The sequence below is a fragment of the Pipistrellus hanaki genome, assembly GCF_964339955.1.
Source record: "Pipistrellus hanaki genome assembly, chromosome: 7".
Lineage (NCBI taxonomy): Eukaryota > Metazoa > Chordata > Mammalia > Chiroptera > Vespertilionidae > Pipistrellus > Pipistrellus hanaki.
Window position 1 is genome coordinate 69,623,821 of NC_140509.1, and position 17,653 is coordinate 69,641,473.

Below are 17,653 nucleotides of genomic sequence, written 5' to 3' on the forward strand. Positions count from 1 at the left end.
ATGCATACCCAAAATATGTTGATAACAACTTGGCTACATTAGGCTACAGAATGAGGACTAAAAAAGAAAATAATATTTGAAAATAATGAAAGGAAACTAGGTTAAAAGTTCAATGAGAACTTAAACCGGTTTGGCTCAGTGGATAGAGCGTCGGTCTGCGGATTGAAGGGTCCCAGGTTTGATTCCGGTCAGGGGCATATACCTTGGTTGCGGGCACATCCCCAGTGCGGGGTGTGCGGGAGGCAGCTGATCGATGATTCTCTCTCATCGATGTTTCTAGCTCTCTATCTCTCTCTCTTCCTCTCTGTAAAAAATCAATAGAATATATTAAAAAAAAAGTTCAATGAGAATTCAAATAAAATTAAATATTTGGTTTAAAATGGTTGTGTATGCACAAAAAGTGTAAAATTGGACTTAATTTGAATTCATTTTTATATGAAAAAGAAATAGCTATTAGTTCATTTTAAAGTCAAAAGATATGCTTTGTAAACCCAGAGATGAAATATTAGCCTGCAAACTCTACTTCTTATATCAAGGGAAGTAATATTGATATTATAATACTGATAATATTGATTCTGTACCAGGTTAATCACACTAGAAGAAACCTTCTAGAATAACATTTTTAAAGGATGTGTGTGTGAACAGGAGATGTCTATACAGGGGTTACCAGGGTGGTTGAAATATCTGGAAATTAGGTACAAGAGTAATGGGAAAAGGCTGGTAATGTTGTACCTGGAGAAATGACAATTAGGAAAAACACGATGATTGTTTGAAAGAGTGGACAGTCTTCCCCAAGCCTAGAAGGAAGAAAAAAGACCCAGTTAATATACATAAATGGGTAGAAGATATTAGCTTTATATGAGAAATACATTTCTGACTTAAAGGATTTGCTTTGTGAGAGTGTAGGTTTATAAGCTTTGTCACTGAAGGCATTAAGTACTTTGATCATCTCTTCCTAGCCCTTCCTCTCGGTAAACAAACAATAAAATATATATTTAAAAAAAAGAAATGTTTTTGAGAGAAATCCTCCTTTGGTGGGAACTAGGATTTAGGTAGCCTTCAGGTTATCTTCCAACTTGAGTGTGATGCTGAAAATAATCTTACTCCACATTCATGCTTTTAGGTTATTCAATAAATTTATAGAAGGGAAGACATTAGAAGCTGTGAAACTGTCTTGTTTTTAACCTGCACGCTCCCCCGACTGAATAATACGTTTTATTATGGTAGGGACTTTGTCTACTATACTGTACAATCATGCCTTTAGCCTTACAAAACAGGCTGAGGAATAGTAGTCACTCAATAAAATATGTGTTGGAAGAAAGAAGAGGGACGGAGTGATGAAGGAAGAAAAGAGCTTTCTTCTCAAAAATTTATTCCTTGCGTAAACTGGTCATAGACAATTAAGAGATGTCATCTAAAATTTTCTAAAAATTATGGTGATGGGATAGGACAAAGGTATTTCAATAGTAAGGTCTGAAGTTACTTTTTTATTGAACTTTACTGTTAAAGAGTCAAATTTTAATTTTTCACTGTGTGTCTGATACTTCTATAATTTTAGAACAGTATCAAGTTATAATAAAATGAAGATGAGATGATTGTGGGAGAGAATTAAGGACGGGTATTTTCAAAGGTGGCACTTACAGAACAAATAGATTGCTCAGGTGGGCCCCTGCAGGGCACACACGCTAACAGTGCTCAGATTTTGGCATTCTGAGAGCTGTTTAACTGATCAGTTTTATTAGAAGTGGTTTTAGGAGGCAAACCCCTTCCATTCTGACATTTTGTTCACATTTCTAAGATTAGGGAATAAATAACTTATTCAAACCAGTTGCTCTTGACATTCTGAAGATTGTTTACTGGTATCTAGTTTGTTTACAGTTTTATAATATTTTAGGACCAAAGATTCCCTCTACCACAAAAATATTTATCACTTTACTATCAATATTATGTAATCACCATGATACTTATAGAAATTGCTATTACAAGCAAATGTTTGAAGGAACAGGCTTTTGAGAGGCAGAAAAAGAAGAAAAACTGCAAGCACCTGTTGAAGAAAATGATGACAGATGGCAACATTTTTCTCAAGGTTTTCCCCGCAGCTGTGCTTACATTCAGTTCTCTGGGCTGACCAGCAGTTTATTCCTATCTTTTATTACACCATTGAGTTTTCACTTTATCCTGTTTAACATAGCACCAGTCAAAGCTCTCTTCTGTTACAGAGATTGTATTCAAGAGAGAGAAAAAAAGACTGACAATGAGTGAGAATCATTTAACATCTGTGCAGTCATGTTTTTTTTAACAAGAGGTCATAGCAATCTTGTAGAATATAAAAGCTAGCTTTTGGGGGGCTGTTGTGTTAGCTGGAAAGTGGCAGCCAGCAGTAGGGCTCTCATGCTTAATGATAAATGCCAGCTTCTGCTAATGCCGACTTTACAGTTGCCACCCAGCAGTTTGAAACCTTAATGATATATTTCATAATTTTTTCAAAGCATGAAATGTTCAAAAGAAAAAAAAATATCCTGTGAGAACATGTTTCAGGAGTAAAAATTTTTTATGACATAACTATAGACTAACTTTATTGCCAGATTTTAATTATTAACTCAGATTTTCAAGGGTAATAGGTAATAGTTTATCTTTAAAAAGTACAAACAGTATTTATACTTTTTAATTGATGTGATAATCCATAATAACAACAAAACTATCTTAATGATGATTCATACTGAAGCTGATCTTAATGCAGATATTTGTATTGGAATGATTGACCTCCACATAAAAGCCATTGATCTCGGGTAATATTACTTCACATTCCACTTCACAGAACATTACAACTGAATAAGTACAAAGAAGAAGGGATTCTATGTACCAGCTTTTATATTTACATAATTAACGTATCTTCATATTTTTATTCTTAAACTCTTACAAACCCCCTACAGAATCATGACTTTCCAACTCCTCCTCAATGCTCTTGCCTTCAGAGTTTGTTTTTAATGACACTTTATTGGATCCTACTTTTATTTGTCAGTGTTTTATGTGATATTTATAAAATATACAATAGATTTAATAGATATATCATTCAATTGGATTTTTATAATAGCTGTTGTGTCATGACAATGAGAGTTCACTGTGATCAAGTTCCTATTTTTATTTGAAAAGTCCTGGAGTGTCAAGCACTATCGGAAGCTAGCAGAGGAATGGCCTTCACCATGGGTTTACAGTAGAGATGCATCTGGGTCCATTCGCTAAATGGGACTGAAAGTAGGGGTGAGAGACACCATTCAGTTCTAAGTCTAAAGGTGAAAATCAGTAAAAATGACTTGGGAAATTAAAAAATATATATTTTATAAGTACCAGTATGGTTTTGTGAATATAAATTTATAGGTGATGTTATCAATATTCAAACTCTTAGTTGGTTGATGTTGTATAGTCAATGCATTCTCTATTTTTTCATCTTACAGGATGTTAGTTACAAATAACTATTCCACTTAATGATTTATTTGACTAACTTTATCCCTTTGTCACACTGTCAGGAAACTCTTAACTCACTAAACATCTTTTGAAGGTTTAGCCAGTTTGCATGAGGATTTTCAAGATTGACAGGTCTTTGAGTAACTTATTTTCTTTTCCTCTTTCTTTTCCCTTCTTCCCCTCCTTCTCCTACTTCTTTTCTTCCTCCAAGCAATAATAGTTGAATGATAAGAAATTTGGGACCTGGCTTTTTTTCTCTTTTCTTGCCTCACTTAATTTTTCTTCTAAGGTTTGCCAATATGCCATTTTTTATTGTATAATATGAACTTCCTTAAGACTGTGTTTGATTGTAGACCATGTATTAATATTTTATTAATACAGAGTGAAGGAAGAAAAGAGGTGCTACTGGGGAACATTTTGCTCCCACCAAGCTCTACCTTTATCACAAAGATGTGAATATTGGAAGATGGTGCTTATTTTTTATTTTCATTTAGAATTAGCAAAAAGAAAGGCAGGATACTCCTTTTAAAATCAAGCATATTGAATGAACCTCTGCTCTGTGCAAGTCACTCTGTTAGGCACTGAGGATATAAATTAACATTAGAAAACATTCTAAAACATGGTTGTCTCTCTCTCAGATCTATTTTTCCTTTACAATCAGTAGGGAATGCCATTCAGTGTAAAAGGATTTCAAAGACTGTTTGCATGCATGAACTTTTTTATTCCTAAGTGCTGATGTCAGTCTCATAAGATTCATGTCCATTTAGGGCCTAAAAGGTTGTAACAAGATCCCCAGAGTTCAGTGCCAGATGTGTTTGCATGGCAGATCATGCAGACCCAAACTCAATCTAGCATCTGGTTAAACACATTCCACTTCAGATCTTAACCATATGTAAATATAATTGAAAGCAAGTGAAAAAATAATCTGTTTTCTCCCTCTTTTTGTTCTATTTACAATGTAAACAACTACTCTAAAGTTACAAATTAGTAACTGTGTTAACAAGATTAGGTATCTATTTCTGGGTAGTTGTCTCATGGCTGAGAAGATAGTGCTGTGTCTAGAATATATTGCATCCTACTTGGGAGTGCAGGTAGAAGAATAAAGATTCAGAGAAGGAATGGTCACTTCCAGTTGGAATGACCAAAGAAAACTTTATAGAGGAGATAGTCATGGGTCTCAATAGAAGCAAGTACTCCAGTGGGTGGAGTTAATGGAGAGCAATCTCAGTGGGGTGAGGAGAGCAGGAAAGAGAGAGAGGAACAATGTGAACAAAAACAAAGAGCTGAGGAAAGGCAGAGTATTTAAGGGGAATAAAAAATAGATAATAAAGATCCTGTGGTAAGATTAGTGATAGTCATCCTGGAAAATCAGGTGAGACTAAATTTTAGAGAAACTCCATCTAAGTTATAGAACTTTGTATTATATACTGTTGAATTAGATCTACTGACACCCTGAGAATGAATTTGAAGAAAGAACCTGACAGAAATATGTGTATGGTAGAGTCTGAACTAAGACAGGAGAAGCTGTAATGGAGTGGAAGTAAAAGGTGGGTTATTTTTTTCAAAGTAAGGCATGATAGGAGCAGGGGCTATCTGTGAAATTGTAGAGGAAGAAGTTAAAGAAGACTGTAGTTTTGAATTTGGGATGGATGGGAGAAGAGCAGTATAAGTAAAGAAAATAACCTTACAGATTGAAGGTGAATATAATTTTGAATATATTGCATTTGAGATGACAATAAGATTTCCAGATGAAGGTATCTAATAGACTTTTGGAAATGTGATACTAAATAAAGGTGATGATTGGAAACTCTTGGAGTAGATGAATTTCCTAAAGAAAAAAAAAATGAAGACAGAGAGTATAATGTCAAAGAGAGAACTTTAATGTCCAAGTTAGGGAATGGGAATGACATAGATAAATATCAGAGGTGGGCAATCAACAGTAGAGGCTTCTAGAAGTGGAGAATGTGGACATTCTTACCTTGTTCCTAGGATTTACTTGTCCCAAGTTTAGAGGGGGAAGAATTCAGTCTTTCATCATTAAGTATGATGCTAGCTATAAGGTTTTTATAGATGTCCTGTAGAAGTTTAAGGGCATCTATAAGTTTAAACTACCTTCTATTGGTAGTTTACTGAGAGATTTAACCATGGATGAATGTTTCAAATGGCTTTTCTGCATTATCAAAATGATTATACAGTTTTCTTTTTTAGACTTTTGATACAATGAATTGCATTGATTAATTTTCTAATGTTGAACCAACTCTGCATGGTCATGATATGTATCTTTTTTTTTTAATATAACTATTTGCTAATATACATTTTTTAAAAAATGTGTCGGTAGGCTCATGAAAGAAAGTGATCTCTAAATTTTCTTATAACACCTTTGTTCTGGTATCAGGGTAATGCTAGCATCAAAAATTGAGTTGGGAAGTGCCCTTTCCTTTTTATTTCCTAAAAGAGTTTGTGAAGGATTGACATTATCTCTTCCTTAAATAATAATTGGTTAAAATATAAAGTAAAAGCACTTTGGCTTAGAATGTTCTTTATAGGAAGGTTTTTTACCCATGAGTAGATTATAGGACTATTTAGAGTATCTCTTTTTCTGACTAAGTTGCTGGTTTGCATCTTTGCTGAGTTTATCTGTTTCTCATCTAAATTATCCAAGTTTTATGTATCAAGGTGTGCATAATATTATTAACTTTTTAATGTATGTAGGATCTATTTTAATGTTTCTTTTTCATTTCATTTACATATATTTGTTTTCTAGTTTTCCCATCTGCTCCTTGTTTTTATTTTCTCTATTTGGGATTTCTTTTCTTCTTCTTATTTTTAAAAATGCATTTTTATTGGTTTCAGAGAGAAAGGTAGAAACATCAATGATGAGAGCAAATCATTGATCAGCTCCCTTCTGCAGGCCCCACACTGGGGACCAAGTCCACAACCTGGGCATACGCCTTTATTATTGGGAATTGAACCGTGACCTCCTGGTTCATAGATTCTTTGTCAACCACTGAACCAAGTCAGTTGGGCAGGATTTCATTTAGATTAAGTATGTTTTATGATTTCATAAAGTAGATATTAGGATAGAAAGAAGGCACGCTGTGTGTTCTCACTGAAATTCTCTCAATAAAATGAGATATATGATCATAAACTTAGGGTGGGGAAGTGTTGGTATCTTGTACGTATAGAGAAGGTTTATGATGTTTGTCTTGGGCGGTTTCATGAGAAAACAGCAAGAGAGTAACATGGATTTCCGCATTAATAAGGGCCCCGCTGAAGTAGATATGTAACTAATAATTCTAGTTGGACAGCTAATCTGAAGATATGTTTCCAAATAAACCTTAAATTTTGAAAAATGGGAACAAAATTGTAATGGAATGTATTGCATTTCAATTTTAGTGTTAATCAAATCCATTCATGTTTTCCCTCATGAAGGTTGGAGATATTAGCTCTTTTAGACAATCACATTTTTCCAGGATCTGGGATCTTGATATAATTGGCAGCTGTCTTCTCTATATATTGAACATTTACAAAAAATATAAACTTAGCAGTTTACACAGGGCAGATGAACCATAGGATTTTTAGTGAGACCTGAGGGAAGTTTCTTCCATTTTCTTTCTTTCTCAGAGGTAGGTTATCTGAAAAGCCAGAAAAAGTAGAATAGCTGAAAGGAATTGGTATTGGTGAATGGAAATAGAACAAATGGAGAACTGGCAAGCCAGCTGGATAGTTAGAGAGACTAATGGTTTTGGAAACATGTTTGTAAGACTAGGGTAATTATTCTACTCCTTGAGCTGATTACATTTTGTACTGTATTCTCTTTGTTTGCAAAACTGTGATTGCTTGATTCATGTAATGAAATGTGAGCTTAGTATAAAGCACAGTTCGTTTATCTAAATTCCCTGTTTCCTATTGACACTGTTGTTTCATTTACATATTGAAAATCTGTGTAATTAAAATTGGGAAAAATCACTTTTATAGGAATATTTCATTTGAATTACTTTCACAGTTACAACTAGTTCTCAATATATATATATATATATATATATATATATATATATATATATATATATTTACAAACTCCAACTTTAACAGTAGGAAAAGTAAGATTTTATGTGGAAAACCTGATGTATACATTTTTTTCATAGAAAAATTAACTAAGTCATACTTTTCCTAAAGTGGTTACTTCAGTTAGAGCAGGCTGCCTGCATCCTGGGCAAGATGCTTAACCTCTTTGTGCTTTATTATCTTTGTTTGTGAAATAGAGTTTTATATTATATACTTGATATGAAGATTAAATGAGTTAATACATGGAAAATGCTTAAAGTGGGCTTAGGGCATAGTATGGTCTCAATAAATTGTAGTTGTTACTAGAGTGAAAAAATTAGGCTCTGAGCATTGCCAATAATGTGGGGTTTGAACAATGTCTAGATCTGGGATCCTGGATGTCAAATTTACACACACATAATATTAAGGTACTAGGGATAAAAGTTCAAAAATGTCATCCATTTGAGTATGACATTCGTTGATGATTTAAGGTGTGTTTTTTTCTTGTATACTGTATCTTCTCTCCCAAACATAGCAATTGTTTCTTCAAATGTAATTTTAGTGTTCATAAAGGTTAGTATAATTTTGTTTTAGTATGTATATTCTAAAAAAATTCTTTGCGATTTACCAAAAGTAAAGAATCATTCTGTACTGAAAAACCATAATAGTTAAGGCAAAATTTGTGTCTATTAGTGATGAAAATTAACAACATGATCTTTATAACTCTCAATATAGTAAGCTAATGCTAAAAGACATAGGGAAATATTTTGGAAAAATTACAGTTTCCTTCGGGAAGGAAATGTCATTAAGTGAGCTAACCGTGGTAGCATTCACACCCCCCCCCATATGCTATTTCATTTATTTATCTTTCAAAATCCATAAAGCAGGGTATATTCTATATTATCCCAATTTTACTAATGTTAGAATAAAAGCTCCCAGTTTGAATTCAACAGTTCTTCAGGGCATTTAGGGGAGGGCTGGAGTCAAAGTTCATGCCCTCTCTGATGCATCTGTCTGCCTCCTGGAAGTGAACTGTATACCACTGAAGAAGTTTAGTACAGAAGTTACAGCTGATCCACAAAAGTTTAGTACAGAAGTTACAGCTGATCCACAAAAACAAAACTTCCCTAGTTTTTCAATATCTTATAATTCATATAGTTTCTTTCCTTACTTTTTTATTATATTTCATTTTAATAAGCATATACCGTTAAAGCTCATACTAAAACACTGTAAGGATGGGTCTCCTTGCTTAAGTGCAGAAGGGACACTCTATCCAGGAAAATAGTGGGGCTAGTTCTTGCTTTTCCAAGAACTAGTTATTTCACTTTGAGGCAAACAATTTCACACTTAGTGATCTCAAATGTTCCATCTCTTTTGATGCTTTATGGTATTATACATCCACACTGTCTTTTCCTGAAGGTCCAGAAGCTGAAAATGGGCCAATTTCCTGGGGAATTGATTCTCTTAACTGGGATCCCGCAGACCCTTAGAAAATTCCAGGGCTTACAAAATGACTAGAGATACAGGTTTATGTACTAAGCAAACCCAGAATCAGATATATATATATATAGATAGATAGATAGATAGATAGATAGATAGATAGATAGTAATATCACAGGAAGGTCGTGGGTATCCTGCCACCCGTGAGGAGTAAGCCCAAGTTGCTGTTGGATGTGTTCACAGAATCAGTTTTTTTAAGGTCCTCTTAATCTAAACTCATTTCCTTCTGAATTTAGGATATACTGACTCTCCCCCATATTTTTCTACAGGATTATTTTACAAATGAAAATAGAGAATTGAAAAAAGATGCACAACAAGATTACCACCTAGACTATGCCATGGAAAATAGCACACACACAGTCATCGAATTTACCAGAGAACTGCATACATGTGACGTCAATGACAGGACAATAACGGTAAGGAATGCATGCATGAATAAATTGCACAGTTACAGTTGTAAAACCCTTTACAGAATTAAAGGAACAAATATTTAAAAATTATATTTGGTAACAAAGTCACATAGTCTTTGGGGAAATATTCTTGAATTCTCTTTCTGAGCCACAAAAAAATCTAAGACTATAAATATCAATAAAGGCAATTTTTGTGTGAATTGCACTTTGAAGAGCTGTATAAAGAGTGTATTGACTTTTCAAGAGTTTTTGCTTTGAAAATAGACAATAGGTAAAGATTGTGAGAAATATATTACAGGAGAGAGAAGTATGATCCTGAATATAATTTCTCTGATTTGTAACTGGTTCATCTTAGTAAACTTCTAAAGTCAAAATAAATAGTAAAGTGATTAAAATTGTCTATCAACATATTATACCAGATTTCTTATTGGCAGACCTCATGCAAAAAAGTAATATGCCTATGAGAGGAAAAACTCTGACCTGGAAAATAATTTTAATTTCCATTCTACTTATTTATTTTCCCTAAAATGTCTGCGGCATCAAAACAGATTTCAATTTTCTAAAATCTCTGCTGGTTAACAAGAATTTTTGCTGGGTAACTACCAGTTGCTGGTTTGGAGGTTTAGCATGACAATGATTTGTTGTTTTTGAATGCCTGAAAGCATACCTATTTGTCAGTTGTCCTTCACCATGCTTTGGAACACATAATCATGCCTGTTCAGAGAGACAATTTCTGCCCCACCCCCCAACACACACACACACACACACACACACACACACACACACACACGTCTATTTGGATACTTAATGATCAAATCAGATTTACACAATTGATGTTAGAGCATTCCAGATGTTATTGCTCTCTTTTCTTCACTTCTCTGGAGATAATTGTGTTCATGTCCCATCACCAGGAGAGCACCGTGAAAGTGATCTGGGCCTACCACCATGAAGACGTGGGAGAAGACGGTCCCAAGTACCACAACTCCAATCGTGGCACCAAGAGCCTGCGGCTGCTGAACCCTGAGAAAGCCAATGTGTTGCCTACAGCCGTACCGTACTTTGAGCTGGTAAATCAGAACGTAAGTTTCTTCAGGTTTTAGGACTGTAGGAGTGGGATTATTGAAAGTGTATGAGTTTTTACTTAACCTCTTGTCAAGAGAATGTGACTTTGTGTTCTCCTTCCCTTTTTATTAAGACAGGTCCCCGTCCCAAACAAAGGTACAACGTATTGGTGCCAAATGTTTAAGATTCCTGTGTTTCAGGAAAAGCATCATGTAATAAAGGTATGTGACTCACTCATAGGCTAAACTTAATTTGTTTGAATGGAGTAGAACTTGTTCTAAAAATGAAAATGGTAAAATATGCCTAGAAATGATATGGAAGTTATTTAGAGAACAAAGAACTGGCTTAACCTGACACACATACTGTCTTGAGAGACATCAAATTTAAGGAGGATTTAAGTAGCTAGTCTTCTGGATTTTTGTCCCTAGTTTTAAATGTTAATGATAAAGTTTTGGGATGTATTTGAACAGCTCTAGTTTATCTTAGACCACACTTCTGAAATTTGAATTGTTGGAATTAGAATTTAAAATTATATATATATGCATTGGTAAATTGTATCCAGGAAGGTTACAATCCCTACCAAAATTGTTTGAGAATATCTGTCATTGAAAATACTGAATATTCTCAGAAAGATAATAGTTATAGTATTTTTGAAAGTAGGAAAACAAGAAAATTTGTGAATTTATACAAAAGATAAAAAATACAGAATTGTGTAGTACATAAGCCCAGTTTGCCTGTGGCATATAATTCTCCCCTCCCCCCCACTCCCTCAGGGATAGCTCTCCCAAAACTTTTGCCTGTAGTTGGTGAATGAACAAGTATTTAAAAACCCTCACAGGTCCGTGGCTCTGTGCTAGGTAACTATTTGGCTGTTCCACGGTGGCTGAAGATATCCATGGTCTCAACCCAACTGAGATTGTAGGAGTCAGGACCAAGACATAGGAAGGACTAAGATAGAATGAAATAGTGCATATCAAACACTGTAAACATTTGGGAGGCCAGACATTGCCAACTTTTTGCCAGCCCTCAGACTGGGTAATGAAATAGTGTGGATGTGAGAAAGGACCAAACTTGTCGATTCTGGAATCTAGAGGGAAATATATAGGTAGGATTCACAGGTTGACTCTTTAATTAACCGTGTCTCAGGTAATTGGCTCTGAGGTAATGTGCGTTGTAGGATCTGATTTCTTCACCTGCAAAAGGTGGTCAGTCCTAACACTTTCCCTACCAACCTCAAAGCATTTTTGGTAGAAATGGAAATACTGAGTGTATTTTAAGAAATGACATAAATTTGTCATTTTCTGATATATTGGTCCAGTGGCACATACCTGCTTTTCGTTTACAGAATGATTCGTAACTACTTAGAGAAGCAAGAAGAGCAGGTTGAGAAATGTTTACTGAATTAGTAAGTTGATCTAAATATTTGTAGAATATTTTTGCAATCAGGAGACAGCATTAATAGGACTGCAGATGAGTCACTTACCTCTGTGCAATGTAATTTTCTGTTTCTTACTTGTAAAAAAGAAATGCAGATTCTACCTTTACATACTAATACAGTGCCTAAGTTCAATAAAAAGTTTTCTCAGAAAAAAGATTGCTATAGTTATACAGTGTGGGGCAAAAGTAGACTTACAGTTGTGAATATGCAAAACACAGAACGTATTATTTATTAATTATTGTGCTATTTTCCATACGAATGACTATAAACTTACTTTTGTCCCACTCTTTATAAACTGTGAGCATATACTACTGTGTGTCAATTGCAGTAAATTTAATTGTTTTTTAAATATAACCTATAAAAAACAATAGGTTCATAAATAAGAACAAATGTTTCACACAATAGGTCCTTGATTCAATTGATAGGATGAAAAGCCCTTAATCACTTATACTAATTCATTTTTATCCTTTCATTATTAATGCTAATGATTAAGTTGAATGAAATAAGAATAATTCTCTACATTTCAGGGAGCATGTATATTCTGACCATCCACGTAGGACATTTGCTTGGGATCTCATCTAAGAATTTTTAGTAGATTTCCCTTGACAAGCACTCCTAGTAATACTCAGATCTGTAGGTTTCTCAATCAAAGGGTGTGCTTAGAATTAAGTGTTTTTTGGTCTACATTGCTGTCTTTACTAGATATCAAGAGGTCTCGCAGTGACTTGAGAGGCTTTGGAGCATCTTTTGCAGTGTTTGGAAGTCTATAAAAGGGCAGAAGTTCTTTACCCCAGCAAAGGGGACTTGAAGGAAGGGTAACAGGTCAGAGACGAGCTTTCATTTTTGCAGGGCAGAGGGTTGGTGGCCAGATTTTAAAATTTTGCTATTATCCCAATACTACTTATAATAAATTCCTGAGCTTGTTCAACCCTAAAATATCTTAAAGTTCATTAAGTATTATGAAACATTTAATTTAAAAATGAATTAAAGTAGGATAATATACAAAAAGACCAAGAAGGTTTACTGGGAAAGTAAATTCCAACATTTAGGTTGTATAACTTTTGAGTTTTAACTTGTAGCCTATGGTAGTTGACAATAATTTTAATGAATTTCTATAGTAAAATTCATAGACTCAGGACTTATCTTAAGAACTTATCTCATTTTCATTCCCTTTTCCTTAGCAGAGATGCTCTCTAAAATATAAGAAAAGTTCATCTTTTTCATAGAATCAAAAACTCCTGTTTTGAAAAGCCATTTGCTAAATTTTAATTATTCCATAGCTTATGTCTTACAAACAGCTATATCCAAAAGTCTCCATCCTTCCCTGCTACAAACCAAGGTACTTTCTCAGAAAAAAGAATATACGGTAGTTTTCATATTGTATTATGTTGTATGTCATTTGAAGTGAGTTGTAAGTACATATTCATGTGAGAAATTAGTTTTATTGTCTGCACTCTATTTCAAACCAAAGAAAAGTTTGTAATTGCAGTTTAATATTGATAGTACACTTTGTGGTTGTGATAATAATTATAAAGATAAGTAGATTTAAAAAATCAGTGTCTTGCTCATGAATATATTTAATGAAATCACTAAAATTCAAAATATTCATTCATTACATTACTAATTTAAATTTTAATCATGTAATGATATAAATATTTACTACTAAAAGTATGATATATAGTAAATATTATCTAAAATTACAAAATGACAAATATAAATACTTACATCTTCACTAAAGATGGTATTATAATAAAAATCATTAGTGGTTTCTATTTACTTGTGATTCCAGTTTTTGATTTGTATTTTGATCTTGTACAAATGTTTAAAATTGTGACTTGAAAATGTTTGTATCGTCAGATGACAGAACAGACCACTTGCACACAGATGTAGATATAAAAAAGAAAATTCTTGGTAATTTATATTAAAACCACACTTATCATAAGAGCTCATCTGTGTCTCTCTATCTTGAGATCCACTATGCAGCTGATCTCTTCAGACGCAATAAACATGGCCCAAGTTACTTTTGCCAAATAGGGGACTTTATCCTAAATTTAAAATTTTGGGGGGAGGTGATTATTTCCACTTTCTTTAGTAATTATTATTATCACCTGCCAGTAAGGATTGGGTATACTCTGATAGAAGCTGGAGTTATCAATTTGTTTAACACACTCCTTTTTTTGAAGATAATTGTCAGGAAATTCTCATAGATAAATTAAACACCCAACTCATCTGTTTAAACATATGTCCTACTTAATAATAATAAATAGCTGTTCATGGCCTATGATGTTAAAGAGGGCAAAAGGAAAAATAGCCAGACTGAATCATCATTTCTTAGTCATTTCTTCCTAACGGACCAGATTCATAGTAAGTAGGTGGGTTCTTCATCCCAAAGGGCCAGGTTTGAATCCTTTTCTTTATTAGTTGTTTAACTGTGGAAAGGTAACTGTCATCCACAGCTTAACTTTGTCATTTAAATGGTAATGGTACCTTCCTTACATGATTGTTTATACTGAAGAATAAGCATCAGTTATTTTCTCTCTCTCTCTCTCTTTTTTTTTTTTTTTTTTTTTTTTTTTTTAATAAATTGTTAACACTAAGCACAGTATCTAACACATAGAAAGCTCTTAATAAGTCCAACTATTATTATTAGGACATTTGTTTCCAGTGTTGCATGCTGAATGATTTTTCATTGAGAACTGTTATTTAGTGAGGAGGCCCAGAAGAGGATAGAGCATTGTGCAAAAAGGTTGACCATTACTGAGTTTTTAGACAGGGTTACTTTTGTCTGTTGTGCTCTCGGGAAAATTATTTATTTTCCTGAACCTCAGTTTTTCTCATCTGGAAAATGGGCATAATAGTTCTTACCCAATAGAGTTCTTATGACTACTAAGTGAATCAAAGGAGTTTAATGTTGTAAGTATTTAGAACAGTGTCTGGTACGCAGTGTTTGTTAAATAAGGTAATTAAATAAATTTATGTAAATCACTAACAATACACAATTGTTAATCTGTTGATCATCTTGTTGGGTCTCTGGTTGCTGAGGAATTTCAAACAAGCCAATACTTTTCAGACAATCAGAGTTTTAAATAAAACCTAGTATGTCACTCATTTCATGTAGGGAGATCATCTTGAGAATGACCTGTTGTGGAGAAATCTGAAGTTGAGGTGAACAAATACTGTCAATCATCCTCATCAATAGATGCAGGAAGGAAAGAAATTGCAGGAAGGAAAAAAAAATTGCTATGCTTTCTACTTTCTACTGAGCAGAACATTTTTCTTGCCACTAAATTAGATACTACTATTCTTTTCTGTTGGTGACATTCATAAATCTGAATGATTTAATTGGGGAATGGTTCCTAGAACAAGGAAATCTAAGCATTATTGTCATTGAATAACCATGAAATGTCCTTAAAGCAGGGTACTGTATATCCATGAAATAGTCATTCAAAAATTGATTTTCCTATGCTAGACTCATAGTATGAACAGTTGACTTATATGCTTATGTTAAATGGGCATTGCAGCCTTGCCCAGTTTCTCTACTTTTTACTAAATTGACACCATCAAGTGCCAAATTTTGACATTGACACATTCTGAAATGTCAAGTATGTGAGAGGGTTTCTATTTCTGAAAATGTGTAAGATTTCAGGGTTAAACTTAGTAAGTTGTGGGAATTCTAAATTTCAGACTACATGATTTGACAACTGTTAGAATTTTCTCTTTTCTGTCAGTATATCTTCTTCCTGTCCACCCCCACGAAACATTGCAAAATACATTTTAATTGATGTGCTTTTCCCCTGACGAAAATAGCTTTTTGGCCTGTCATCAGAATGCATTTCTACAGACTCTCCTCTTTAGTTCTCATTGTTTTTTCATGTGTTCACCTTCTGTTTCACTTCGTTATGTGGCAGATTACTAGGGGTTTTCTATTGACTATTGACTGAGTGCTTGGTTGTATTTTTACCCATTTCCATTCTAACTTTATATAACGTTTTTTTGGCTTACTGACATTTCCTCTCTGTCTTTTACTAATTTAGTATTTCCTAAAGGCAAATCTGTGAATCTTTAGGCAGGTTTATTTAGTTTGAAAGAAATTAACTTTCAAAGAGGCCCCATGTGAAAATACTTTCCACTCCTTTAAAGCATTTTGTAACACTCTATTTGGTAATTGAATTCTTAATACCAGTTCATCACTACTGGCTCCTGTGATTTTGTAATTCTTGACCTCTAGGAAAATTTATGCTGTAAATGCAAAAGAATCCTCTTCTTTGGGAATTTGTCATCCACAGTTTATAAAAACAAAAATAATTATACCCTATCCAAGTGTGTATGAAGTTTTATATTTGTTTTATCTGCTAGAGAAGAGATGAACATATTTGAACATTTACATGGCTGACACTATAACTTTGGGTCTGACTCAAATTAGCACATTTTAAAAATTGTTAACTTAGCTTGCTCAGTTTTGTAAAGTTCTTTTCAGATCCTCTTGGGTTACATCTACTTCACAGAAATGCTGGAGATTGTCTAGCTACATGGGTGTTCTTAATAACCACTTGAGGGCACAAGGTAATTGAATTCACTTTGAAAGCATGTCTTTTCATGGAAGTGATTTATTGTTAACTCTGTCACTAATTATCTTTCTGACCCGAGAGAAAGTGCTTAACCTCACACTGGGTCTCAAATTGCCTGTCTGTAAAATAAAGGGCCTGGGCCAGATGATTTCCATTGGCTCTTTTTACTTGTAAATATTTATGGCTTGCTACAAACCAGAAGTGAAATCTCTGCTGGGGTTTGGATGCCCTGTAGTCTGAGTTCCCGATATGCTTGCTTTTCACTGTCCCTGGGCATGGGAGGGTGAAACACATAGGACCCCACTGCCTCCCTTGAGTTAGAAGGCCCCCTTTTTCAGTCTCTTGGGCATGGGCTTTCGTAGCTTATGTTCTGAGGCTTTTGTTTCCACCTGTAAATGGGAATAATAATAATAGTCACAACTTATCTCAACTTGTGGCAGTTATTAAATGAGATACCTTCTAGAGTTCTGTTTGACATATGTTATTAGATAGCTCAGTAGGTACTAGCCATATTCCCAATTATGTTGGCTTCATGTACCTCTAAATCTTGGAAATAATTTAAATAACATAAATCTAAATAAATAAGTCAACAATTTAAATCTTCAAAATAATGTAGTTTTAATTGGATAGAAATTAAGGGTGCCAAGGTGAGCAAGGCTTACAGTGTCCAGGATGGGCCCTGAGATACAATAGATAGGGGTTGTAGTCTAACTCTGCTTTCTATTAGCGCAGCTACCCTGGGCAAGCTAAATTCTCAGAGTTTGTGTGTTCCTTTGTGAAGTATGAAAAATAATTTCCAGTGAAGATGAAATGAATACAAGTGAAAACACCTGTCACATAATAGGCTTGTAATTGCTTGTTTTCTTCTCTGGGTGGGGATTATAGAGATGGACAACTTAAACTCCATCTAGTATTTTCTCAGACTTCAAGTAGAACTGCACTGAAACTATGGTAGGCAGGAAGTTTTTATTTTATTTTGAAGAAACGATTCCCTGGGAATTAGATTTCATAGCTTGCGTCCATTGTTATAAACCAAATGAAATTTAAGCTAATTTCCTCCTGTTCTTGTCTAAGTGAGGATAAAACCCAGCTGGTGACTATCCTCTGGGAAATATTCTTTTTCATTCCAAGCTCACCCATTAGCTTTCCATTCTATGGCCTTCCAT

At 34.1% G+C, this 17,653-nt stretch overlaps 1 protein-coding gene across 1 annotated transcript in view; it reads left to right on the forward strand.

Annotated features, from left to right (window-relative positions):
• MOXD1 (monooxygenase DBH like 1) overlaps positions 1-17,653 on the forward strand; it is an 82,644-nt gene that overhangs the window by 9,661 nt on the left and 55,330 nt on the right. Inside the window, exons 2-4 of the mRNA XM_084889583.1 lie at positions 9,279-9,425; positions 10,331-10,498; positions 10,619-10,702. Of these exons, the coding sequence (XP_084745709.1) occupies positions 9,279-9,425; positions 10,331-10,498; positions 10,619-10,702 (399 nt within the window). The remainder of the gene's footprint in view (positions 1-9,278; positions 9,426-10,330; positions 10,499-10,618; positions 10,703-17,653) is intronic.